This window comes from Dendrobium catenatum, unplaced genomic scaffold (assembly GCF_001605985.2).
Source record: "Dendrobium catenatum unplaced genomic scaffold, ASM160598v2 fragScaff_scaffold_998, whole genome shotgun sequence".
In the NCBI taxonomy this organism is placed as follows: Eukaryota; Viridiplantae; Streptophyta; class Magnoliopsida; order Asparagales; family Orchidaceae; genus Dendrobium; species Dendrobium catenatum.
Window position 1 is genome coordinate 2255590 of NW_021319460.1, and position 13224 is coordinate 2268813.

The 13224-nt window shown below is 32.5% G+C and overlaps 1 protein-coding gene across 4 annotated transcripts in view; it reads left to right on the forward strand.

The window, feature by feature from the left end:
* Positions 1 to 13224, forward strand: part of LOC110106687 (protein FLUORESCENT IN BLUE LIGHT, chloroplastic) — a 45798-nt gene that overhangs the window by 22360 nt on the left and 10214 nt on the right. For 3 of the 4 annotated variants that reach the window (XM_020836660.2, XM_020836659.2, XM_028697807.1), the window contains exon 3: positions 6416 to 6575. In XM_020836660.2, the coding sequence (XP_020692319.1) occupies positions 6416 to 6575 (160 nt within the window). Of the gene's footprint in view, positions 1 to 6402; positions 6576 to 13224 lie in introns of all 4 variants that reach the window. The other variant, XM_028697808.1, reaches the window with a different exon arrangement.

Here is a 13224-nt window from a genome sequence, read left to right on the forward strand (position 1 = left end):
TGGGATCTTGATCGGGCCCATCATCCATTCCCCCACCATCCGCTTTAAGTGATAGATGGTGAAATTTCTATTTTAAATATTAAACCTTTCCAAATACCAAAAATCAAAACCCAATTTCCAAATCCAATTTCTACCAATATTCAAACCTATTGCTGCTACTATATGCCAGATAACACGTATACTCTACGTATCTGATTGACGACTAGCCTTAATCGAAAGTTCTCTCTCATGATCGAGAGGGGTAATTAACTATAGGGGCTTGCGCCTATAGGAAACCAGAACTCAGACCATAAAGTCCTCACAAAATGAGGGCGAAATCTCTGGGTAGTGTCTTATCTACAAACCCATCTGCCTTCCAAAATTTACCTCGGAACTTAGTTCGTTAAAACTCCCTCGCCGAATAAGAAAAGCGAGTGGAGGCCGAGGCCGAATTTTCGGAGCCCACAGAGATAATAAAACATGAAAAGTAAAAGTTATTCACAACATAAAAAAGTAATTATTTTATCATGAAGGTCATTCTTGTAGATAGCTTTAAATATTATTTGCTTAATATTAGCTAATTTTGTGATAAGGGGCTTGATATTGAATTTTTATTCGCCACTTGTCTACTAAAATTAAATAAAAAAATCTTGTTTGAAAAACTATGCTAGATGAGCCCTGGCTATGACATAGGAGATTATGCCATACTAATATACACACTATTAGAAAAATTATTTAGTTATATTTAATTAGTGGAGTGTTAAAATTGTATTACACTAATGATCACTTCTGTGATGCATTCCAATCAGGGAAACAATTAAAAATATCATATGGTTCCATTGAGCTAATTATTATATCTAGACTCAGGCTAATCAACATCATAAGCTTACAAGCAAGTCATATTAATTTGTGATTGTTGATGATTTTTCTAGGTTAGCTTAGGTTAAATTCTTATCACAAAAAAAAAGTGATTCATTTGATGAGTTTAATATTTACAATGTAGGTTCAAAGGAAGATAGACTATCTCATCTCAACTGTGCATAATGATCATGAGAAGTTTGAAATTTTTTGCATTGGCTTAAGAATTGCACACTACTACTTTGCATTTCGAACAAGTCAACAAGATTGTATTACTAAAAGAAAGAATGTAATCTTAGTTGAGGCTGCCTGAGTTATGATCAGTATATATAATCTACCTGCCAAAATACTTTTAGGTAGAGTTGTGAACACGTGTTGAATAGAGTGAATATTTTCTCTAAGTTTAATAAGAAATCTTATGTTATTTAAGGATATGACACCAAATTTGTCAATCTTACATGTATTTGGATGCATGGATTTAGTCCTAGATAATGGAATATTTAGTTTAGATAAAATTGATGCTAAATATGATGAGATAATATTCTTAGTATACTCATTTTTAAGAAAACTATATAGAGTATTGAATAAGAGAAACTTTGTAGTAGAATAATTAATTCATTTACATTTAATGAATCATTTATTAAGACCATATTAAAGAAGTTGATACATATGAGGAATCACAATGAACATTAAAGATCATTATTTGAAAGAAAAAGAAGTAAAAGCACTTCCTAGAAAATAGAGTTATACATCTAGTCATCCTTAAAAACTACTACTAGGAGATCCCTATGCAAGAGTTAGAATAATAAACACACTTAGCAAGAAAGTCAATCACAAGATATTTGTCTTAATCGAGCCAAGCAGAGTGGAAGAAGTATTATCGGATGAATTTTGGTTATGATTATGCAATAAGATTTAAATCAATTTATTAGAAATAATACCTAAAAATTAATTCCTAAAATAACTAATTAGAATATCATAAGAACCGAATAGATATTCATGAGTAAACTAAATGAATATGAATTAATAATTAGAAATCAATCAAGTAGAAGGAATTGAATTTAATTAAACTTTCACACCAATCACATGTTTTGAAGCTATTAGATTACTTCTTATTTTTGCATGTTTCGATGGGTTCTTATTGTATTAAATGGATACCAGTGTACTTTCTTGAATTAAGTTATAGAAGATGTTTATGTTGAGCATCCACTTGATTTTGAAAGCTCTACATATACTAAATCATATATTCAAATTGAAGAAAGCGTTCTATGGATAGTGGATTGAAGCATACCCTTAGATACTGGTTCAAGATCCAAAGTGTTACTTTTTTCCTATTATATATTATCATATTTTTAGGCGTTGAGATTGTCAAGATGACCAACACATCAAAAGAATTGAGCTTAAATAAAATTTAACTTAAAATTTTTAAAAGTTGATCTTAACCGATCATACTATATGATGTTGCACAATACTGGATCGTACTGTTGATTAACTAGGACTGAGAATTCTTATAGATTTGATTGGGCGATGTGATTTTGAATCATACTGTATTGTCAAGCTCGATTTCAAAATTATAGTTGAGATATTTTAGTTTGGTTATCTTAATATCATACTATAAGAGTATGATATACATTGTATTGTATAATATGTCATACTATACGATCAATCTTATTTTGATAAATATTAATAAGATCATTTTATATTAATTAATATAATTCAAAATTTGAACTAATAGTATTATGTGATGTACATCATACTACACAATCAATATGATTATCTTAATGAAATTGATATAATCAATTTCCATTAATTATAATTATTCAAAACACTACAATAATGTTAGCTTTTTGCGACGGAATTTATGGCAGAATAATGTCCGTTTCAAATGTCGAAGGATTTGCAATGCTTTTTTTAAAAAAAATTTTGATGTTTTTTGCAGCGGGTTTGTGACAAAAATTCCGCCACAAATTTGCGAAGGAAATTGATGTCACAAATTCACTGCAAGTTGAGTTATAATATAAAGAAAAGCCTTTTAAATTCTGTTGTCTCCGTGACTCAGTGGAGAATGGCGATGGTTTTGACGAGTGGAGCAGGGTTTGCATCTTGGGAAAGCCGGTCAGGCAGGAAATGGTGTGGGCAGCGGGCAGTCCGGTCAGACACAGGTAGTGGGCAGCCTGGTCAGGCATGGGTACCAGGCAGCCTAGCTAGCTGTGTAGAATTTTTGGTATTTTTTTAATTTTTTTTTGGCTGAAATTCTACCACAAATTTTTCACAAATCCGTTGAAATATTTGCGGCGGATTTTCTTTGCTGCAAATAATTTTACAATGCCACTTTTTGTGTCGGATTATATTTTGCTGCAAATCGTATTTTGCGACGGATCTTCCTTATTTTGCTGTAGATTTGTTCGTTACAAAAAGGTAACTTTGATATAGTGAAATATTGAACTTATTGTACTATATGATTTTTAATTTGAAATAAATTTAATTGACTTGTATGACAATTCAAATGGTAAATACAATTTAATTTTAACTAATTGTTATGTATGATTATAATTGTTTTTTACGATCAACTAGCAAAATTTTATGTATTGTTTTAAGCAGCCGTAGGGTTTGTTCTAATATGCAATGAACTTAATATTAAAGCCTTTACTAAATCCTAGATAAAAAAATTAGAGAAAAAGCTATTGGAAACTCAAAACCACTACTTGCATTCCTAGAGAGTTTCTAGATGGAAACTATGAAATTACACTAATGGTCATCTTCTTCTTCCCAAAACTTTTGGATTCTCACATTGAAAAATATGATTGATCGAAAGCATTTGTTTATTTCTTGTGGGAGATCTTGGATCTCAAATCTTGGATCTTTAAACAACTTGTAGCTTCTATCTTAGAGTAGAAAGGATTGTAGGGTTTCTCTAATACTCGTGAATGAGAGATGGTTTTCCACATTACGATAATAGAAGAAAGAGTAATAGAAAATGACTGGAGGAGTTGAGTGAGGCTCTTGACAACTAAAACACTTTATATTAATTTGCCATTATTTATTTTTCGCACTTTATTTTTTTCAGTACTTTTAATTATTTATTACCATGCTCTTTGATGATGTTTGTAAATAATGTTGTATGCCAAAACATTCGTGACGATAGAGATAGAGAGTTTAACATCTTAGCTTTGTATGAAGATCTAACATACATATAGATAATAGAGTGGGGTGCATCAATCATAATAGACACCATATTTTTTACGTGAAAAGCCCTAAAGGGAAACATCCAGTTAAAATGATTCCACTAATGTTTGTTATTGATTACAAATAATACCTTTCTCGGGGAATGCTTTGGCTTAATGTAGCAAATATATATTGTACAAAGCACATTATATGGTTAGAATTGGATCAATCCAATGACATGAGAGCTGTTCTAAAGAGAATGATGACCAGTTCGTTTGGTTGGTAGGACTGTAGTAAGGCGACGGTAGTTTGAGGATCGTAGTCAGGTGATGGAGGTCGGAGGGACCGAAATCGGGTGAAGGAGGTCAGAGGGACAATAGTCAGGTGACAGAGGTTGGAGGGATCATATTCTAATAATGGTGGTTCGAGGACTATAGATGGGATGGCTGTAGTTTGGTGATGATGATAGGAGGGATTGTCGTCACGTGAAGAAGGTTGGAGGGACCATAGTCGGGAGATGAAGGTTGGAAGGATTGTAGTTGGGCGACGGTGGTTTGAGGACCATAGTCAACGGGCAATTGTGGCTTAAGGGCCATGGTTGGCGGGCGATGAAGGTCGGTGGGATCGTAGTAGTTAGGTGACGGAGGTCAGTGGGACTATAGTAGGCATGTAACGGAGGTTGGGGGGCCCGTAGTTGGGCGATGGTGGTTGGAAGGGCCATAGTTGGTTGGCTATGGAGGTTAGAAGGATTGTAGTTGGACGGCTAAGGTTGAAGGACCGTAGTCTAATGATGGTGGTCAGAGGGGCTATAGTTGGCAAACGATGGATATTAGAGGGACCGTAGTTCGTGGGCAACGGAGGTCAGAAGGACCGTAGTCAAGAGATTGAGGTTGAAGGGCTATAGTCGGTGGGTGATGGATGTAAGAAGGGTCGTAGTCGGCGGGTGAAGGGAGTCGAGCAGAGACTAGGTGGTGGCGGCCAGACGGAGGTCCAACGATGATGGTTGGATTGAGTTCCAATAGCGGCGGAAGGGATGAGGTCCAGCAATAGCAGCGGCTAGGTGGACGACCAACGACGATCGATTGATGAAAGTTCGACAGCGGAAGCCGGATAGTGAGGGTTCACCGGCGGTTGTGCTCCAATATGCATGCCTAAAGCTCTTAAATCTCTATTACAAGGTCATAGCCTCCCTTGTTCGTCCTCCAAAAGTCATCCTCATATATAGAGTGAGGGTTTATTTATAGATTTTGAGAGTGACATACCCCGTGAAAATAGAGAATTTCTAGAGCAAATTTAGAGTGTTCCATCGGATGAATCATTGATCCTCTCGATCATAGAACGTTTGTCAATCATTTAAGTGCCTTAATAGTGTCAGAATTAAGCAATCTTATGGTTGTTAGATTCGTCTCATTAGGCCGCTCGATTTGACTATAAGCATGCCATATTTTAGTATCATTTGATCATCTACTTATTGTTTTGAAGCTTTCAAATATGTTTTAGGCCATTTATTAGGGCCCACTTGGGCTCGGATTGGATCAATTTTGTTGTCATTGGATTTGTCTTGCTGAGTCGTTTAGTTTGACTATAACTTTGACGAAATCAGAGTTTGGATGGTCTCATATTTAACTTTAGAAGTTTTCAATTCGAATATGCCTCGAGATATGCGCCCCAATTGAGATGATTTTTTTGGTGACGTATCAATTGTGAACTATGCATACTTGTAATTTGAGATGTTAGAAAAGCTTTTTAATATTTTGAAGCAAATTATCTTACAAAAATCCTGTGATGTGAGATTTAAGAAGAATTTTAAATATTCTAGAAATAATTCTTTTATATAAATATTTAATGTTCGCCTTTTTCAATCAAAGCACTCTACTTTCAAATTTTTTTTGCTTTAAAAGAGAAAATTTATTGATATTTAAAATCATACCAATTCAGCTCTCCCCTCTTGGGTATGCCATAACACCCTACTTTGACTGAAGCTTTTGGTATAATAGTAGGAACCCGGATTTAATTATTGGATGATAGGCAGTTTTGAAATACAAGGTTCCATGAATTCCACTTTATGTAGGGGTTGCAAGTTTAAACAAAACTTGGGTTTTGTCTTGGGTTATTTCTTGTTTTAAAATGCCATGCAGTGCATATTACGAATAACATATTTTCTTGAGCTTTCTTTTATCTTACAGTTATATCTGGAAGGTACAAACATTATTTTCTCCCTATTAAGGACTATCTTCCATTGCTATTACTAGTCTTCTTCATTAAAAGTGAATACATTCATCATTTTTATTTTTTACTTTCATGTCGTGGTCATGTTATTCCCAAGTTTATGTTATACATTTTAACTAGTTTTCATATTTAGAAATTTAAACCTCTCATTCCCTATCATTTCGTATCAAGTTATTCATTGCAGAGGAAGTTACCATTCAGCTTTGAGCAAGGGCTTATTCTTGCGAACTCGTTGATGTTGATGCTACCTTTTCAAGCTTTAGCTGAAACATGCGGAATCGGTAACTCAGTGCTCAGCATGCCTGTGTCATTTTTTGTGGCTCTTATTGGTGCAGCTGTAGGTGGTAAGCTGAAATTAAACTTTTTCATCAGTATTATTGAAGAGTAGAGATGGCGATGGAACATTTGCTGTCATTGATGTATTACGTGCTATCTTTGAATAGTGATTATTGAATGATTACTGCTAGAAAAGGCTCAGGATTGCATGTAGCTCAAGAGAACCTCAGACATGAACCAATCAGCTAGAATAAAAGGAAAAACTTAGATGGATTCTTGTATATATAAACTTAGGTAGTATGTGAATATAATTTTAGGTCCCCACAACTGCTTATCTTAGTGGCGGTTTGGCTGGGTTAAAAAATGAATGCAATGTAAAATGGAATATAATATAAAATGAATTCAGTGCATTTGAAATATTTGAAGTTATTTTGATGAGTATAAAATAAATGTAGATGATTATTTTTTATTTGGTTTTATGTAAAATGAATGCAATATAAAACCTAACGATGGTGGAGGTCAGTGGGCGGAGGGTGTCAATTAGGGATGTAAGTGAGCTGAGCTGGCTCATAATATCACGACTCGACCCAATTAGTCCAATTTAACGGGGCGGGAACTGACGGTTGTACGGTAGTTATAAAAACTTAACACTTTCATTCTACAATTATCATAAACAACAATAATCACCCATTTACAAAATAAGAAAGAGTCACTAAACTTCCAGTTAAAGCATCTAATTTATATCAATACAATCTCTCAAAACATAAAATGAAATCACTACATTAGTCCATAACACATCAACTAAAATAAGACATAACATAACTATAAAAACCTGTTTTCTTGCACTGCTCTACGCTGGTATGTAGTAGGTCTATCAACCGTCAATCTCTAGCAGTTTCTCTTAAAAAATATTCCCACAAGCAGTAAATAATAAATATTTCATTTAATTTCATAAGACAAGAAAATAAGAAACATTATGCTCATATGACAAAACTGAAATAATATGAAAGAAAAATATTATAATGCCAAGAATTTATCTTAAATATGCATAATCCATATATTCTTTTTAAATGTCCATTTTTTTTTTAATCACAACCTTCTTTATTTTTCTATCTTTGCTTAACTTTTTCTTTCTTATCCTTATATATATAGAAACATAGAATACTTAGTCTTATTTGTATACACCCGTCCTGGAAGTACCAGTATTTTGTACTTATCAGGTACACAATCAAATTTGACCAAATATTTCATTTCATTTACTCCGAAGAGTCCTTTACTAATCGTTCCGAGGAGCCCTTTATTATTTTGCTCCAAAGAGCCCTTTACCATTTGGTACTCCGGATTATCATACACATTTAATCATAACGCTTATCATAGAACTTAAATCATTCATGAATTCATACATGTTTGTTTAAATTTGTTTCATGCTCATTCTATTTCATGCTCATTTTCCTGTCTATATAAACTGTATTTAAAAGGCATGCTACTTTACTTAACCTTACATTAACAATCATATGGGTACAAGTTTAACATTACAGTAACAATAGACAAAAATACAAATTTAACATTTCTTGAACAATAACATGAATATAATTCTAACATGTGATGGTTGAATGAAAATGAAAGTTCTATAATTAAAAATTTGCATTATTTCATATTAATGAAAGTTTATGAAGATGAATTTAATCTAAATACATGTACCTACCTTAAGAAATATCAGATGCACTAGGATATTAGTTTCTCCTTGATGCTTTTCCTTTTATACTTCAAAAATTTATAAAAACCCAACATAAACCTAATTCATTTCCAAGAAAGGATTTTAATTTCCCTAGTTATCACCTTATTATTTCATGATCATTAATTTAAATTTTCGGATTTATTTTTAAACCTTATTTTTGGAAATAATAATTTTCTTAATTTCATCGAATTATCATACCAAACTTTCCTATAAATCTAATTAATATTTAGGTTACTTTATTTTCGAATTAATTTAATATTAAAATTATGAAAATAAAATTAACCTAAATATTAATTTAGTCTATAGGAAAGTTTGGCATGGTTATTCGATAAAATTAATGAAATTATGATTTCCAAAAATTATGATTAATAAAAAATCCGAAAATTTAAATTAATGATCATGAAATGTTATGATAATTACTAGGAAAATTAAAATTCTTTATTGGAAATGATTTATGTTTATGTTGGGTTTTCATAAATTTTGGAGATGGAAGTGGAAGAGAAAAAATATCAAGGAGATAATCTAATATCCTCGTACATCCGGTATTTTCTTAAGGTAGTTACTTGTATTTAGATTAAATTCATGTTTCTGAACTTTTATTAATATGAAATAATGTATATGTTTAATTATTGAATTTTATTTTTCATTCAACCATCACATGTTAGAATTATATTCATATTATTATTCAATAAAATATTAAATTTGTATTTATGTCTATTGTTAGTGTAATGTTAAACTAGTACATTTTTTTTAATGTTAAACTAGTACTCATGTGATTGTTAGTGTAATGTTAAGTAAGGTGGCATATCTTTTAAATAAAGTTTATGTAGATAAGAGAATGAGCATGAAACAAAATGAACATGAAACAAATTTAAATAAACATATATGAATTCATGAATGATTTAAGTTATATTATAAGCATTATGAATGAATGTGCATGATGATTGGTAAAGGGCTATTCGGAGCAAAATAGTAAATGACTCCTCAGAGTGATTTGTAAACGACTCTTCGGAGTAAATGAAATGAAATGTTTGGCCAAATTTGATTGTGTACCTGATCAGTACAAAATACTGGTACTTTCGTGATGGGTGTATACAAATAAGACTATGTATTTTATGCTTATATGCATATAAGGATAAGAAAGGAAAAGTTAAGTAAAGATTGAAAAATGAAGAATGTTATGATTTAAGAAAAACATGCATTTAAAAATGATATATGAATTATGCATATTTAGGACAAATTATTGGCATTATAATACTTTTCCTCCATATTATTTCAGTTTTATCATATGAGCATAGTATTTCTTATTTTTTTGTCTTATTAAATTAAAGGAGATATTTATTACCTGCTTCTTGTGGGAATATTTTTCAGGAGAAATTGCTAGAGATTGATGGCTGATAGTCCTGTTATATACTAGCGTAGAGCAGTGTAAGGAAACAAGTTTTTATAGTTATGATATGTCTTATGTTAGTTGATGTGTTATGGATTAATGTAGTGGTTTCATTTTATATTTTGAGAGATTGTGTTGATGTAAATCAGATAATTTAACAGGAAGTTTAGTGGCTCTTTCTTATTTTGTAATTGGATGATTATTCTTGTTTATGATAATTGTAGAATGAAAGTGTTAAGTTTTTATAACTACCGTATGACCGTCAGTTCCTGTCACGTTAAATCAGGCTAATCGGGTCGGATCGTGACAAGATGATAATGTTTCATGCTTGTCTAATACTCTTTCGTTCTCAAATGTTCTCCTCAAATTTTACATGTTAATAACTAAATAATTCTAAAAGGAAATATATGCGTGTTGCAGTATGAATTTTAAATAATTAACATAAAACTTTTAATTAACATAAAATATTAAAGCATATAAAATTTTAGCATTTAAAGAGGTATGAATACCTACCTCAAAAGCGCAGTAAACCTCAACGACGCCGCTTACTCTCGAGGCATCCCTTTATAACCGACATCTAAGTTTAAATGTAAAAGCAAAGCATTAATATTAATTCCTTAATTATGATATCTTTTACATTTTTATTAAATAAGTAATTAACTTTTCATTTTCGGATCTAATAAATCCTACATATAAAATTTCAAATTTTTGTCTAAATCCATGTTTTACCCAAATTAACCTTTTACCCTAACCTAAATAAATCTAAATTAATTTCTATTTTCGGTTTTTCTCAAAACCTTAATTTTTGGAAACATAGATTTCACTATTTTCATTATCGTTTCATGCCAAAACATCCTCTTTATGGTTAGGGTATATTTAAATTCGGATTAATTTAAATTAAAAAATTAGGAAAATTAAAATTTGTGCAAAACCCTAATTTTACCATTAAAAACCTCACTAAGGTCCTTTGGAACAATAATAATTAAGGAAATTTTCTTGAAATCCAAAAATATTTAAATCCTAATTTTTTGAACTCACAAAAATTTTGGGGAAAACTTCATTCTTGTGGTTAAGAAGTATCTTCAATCATTCCCTAGCAATCCCCCTTTAAAAATTTTTAGTTTTTTCAAAACTCTAAAATTTTACTCTAAAATTTTTCTCCTAAAAAACTCTACATGAAAAGATGAAATGTCTTGATTACAAGCATACCTTAGTCTCCTTTGAGTCTCCCTCTACGATTTCCCTCAAGGTTGGCCGCGGAAACCGCCGCCGTCGCTGTCGCACGAAAACTTGCGTCACCTCCTGTACGTCCCCTCCCTTTCTTCGTGTTTCGGCTGAACAAATGGAGAAGGGACCTAAAAGATTCGGTCCCTTAAAGCTAAGGATGTGGATAGGGATTGCTAAAGGTCCATTTTACCCTCACATGCCTTAGGTTTATTTAAAATTAGGAAGGGCTATTAAGTCATTTTTTAAAAATTTAGGAAACTTGTATGATTTTTAATTTCCAAACTATACGAAATTCCCTATAAGTCATTTAAATAGATTTGATCAAAATTTTATATACAGTTTTATAAAAATATTTTTGTCGAGATCCGACGATTTTGAAAATTCGTCTAATTTTCATCAATGTGTATCGAAATGCGTGCAACACTTACGATCAATATTTTTCGGGTTTTTCACACAAGCCGACTCGAACTTAGCTTGATAACGAGCTTGTGAGCCGAGCTTATCGAGCCTTGAACTTGAGCTCGAGGTTAAACTAGAGCTCGAATTCGAGCTTGACAGAACTCGGATTATTGCCGGAAGCTGGCTCGTATTAGCTGTCTGAATTTTTTTGAAAAATAATAATAAATATTATTACTCAGTTTGAAAACATGGAGGCTTTAAATGGAAAAAAACCTAAAAGATGCTAAAGCTACTTTTTTCCCAAAAAATTACTAAATATGTAATTTATGATTATTAAAGCTCTAGTAACTTTACAGCTTCCGCTACGAATTCCAGCGGCCAACACAAGGATGTGGAGAGAGAGAAGATACATGCTAACGATAAAAGCATAAGAGCAAGGAACAAAACAAATAAACAAACAATATTAAGAGATCAACCGCGAGCCCTGGAACATCCTGCAGCCTGACGGGTACTCAGTTGCCCTTCTCCAAGGACTTCATTCACAGCCCGGACCCATCTGCCGGGCTGGTTGAAACCTCCGATCCAACCCTACATGGATTTCATAACGTCTTCCCAAAGAACCCAGTGCCAAAACGCAATTTTTGTATTTATTAGAGAACTCAATCATCCACAAATAAAGAGAAGGGCTTCCGGTATTATTGCCGTCAGAGAAAATTACAAAAACACAATTTGTCACCTATAGCTTACATAAGACAAAGAGGTAAAAAGGAACAATTGCAAAATAAATTAAACAATACACCTTATAAACGAATAGAAACAAAGTGATCCGGTCGTCGATTTCAGCTCCTCATCGGCTTAGCCGATGGACGGGTTGAGATGTCCGCTATCAATACGATAAACCACCTTAGAATATAAGAATTTCTACTGAAAGCTGCTTAAGATGAACAGCAGTGACTGTTTTTAACTCACCAAATATAACGGATTAGATTTACTTCTTGTACATAGATCCAGAAAGAAAGATGGTTTTTTTAAAGAAAAAATCGAAGAAACCTTTAACATGAAGAAGAGAAATAAATAACTCAAGCTAGCATGGCCAAAATTTAGGTCAAATAACTTCAGGAGGCTAGATAATAAAATTCAAACGACGAAGGCATGCTAACATGTTTACCAAAAAAGAAAAGAATTCTTCATTCTTGTCGTCATAATGGGAAACATTTTAGGTGTATTATTTCAGGGGACCTGCTAGTTTAATGATTCTTGAAGATTAGGAACCAAATAGATCATAATTGAAGTGTTAAAAACGTTACTTTGCAAGACACTATTCATTCAATAAGCTTCTCAGTAAACCATGAACTTTCAAAAATTTTTGAGGTGTGGTTTGAAGTAATGGTGTCAACCAGTTTCCAACGCCAGGAGTTTTCAAAAATATCAAGTGTTTGGCTAAAGTAAAGAATAACATAGTAAAATTTTAAGTAATCTAAATTCTTCTCAGTTCTGATTTTGTGTGCTACTTAAGAAATCATTATATTTAACTAATTTTCAAATATATTTTAAATTATATAGCCTTATTATTGATGTCATCTCAATCATCGCCTTGACATTGGCGCCAGTCACCCCTTTGACACACTTCCACCAGTTATGGGCACCTAACCGTCGCTACCAATCACCGTACGCAAATATCCACGTCGTCACGACACATATTGCCCCAGGGGTGAACGAGTTAGCAATCGAGCCTATTGGGGGTATTGTTTCCTCGGCTAAACAACAAAAATGGTGAGCTCAGCTCAAAAGGTTCCGAGCATCCGAGACTCGACGGGTTTCCATATATATATATATATTATTATCATTTATATATATAAATATTATAAATATACCTGATTACTATTAATATATATAGTATTTTGTAAAAAAGTCTGCAGAATTCCGATGCTTTTTCCTTGGAATGTGGCAAGAAGCTTGTACC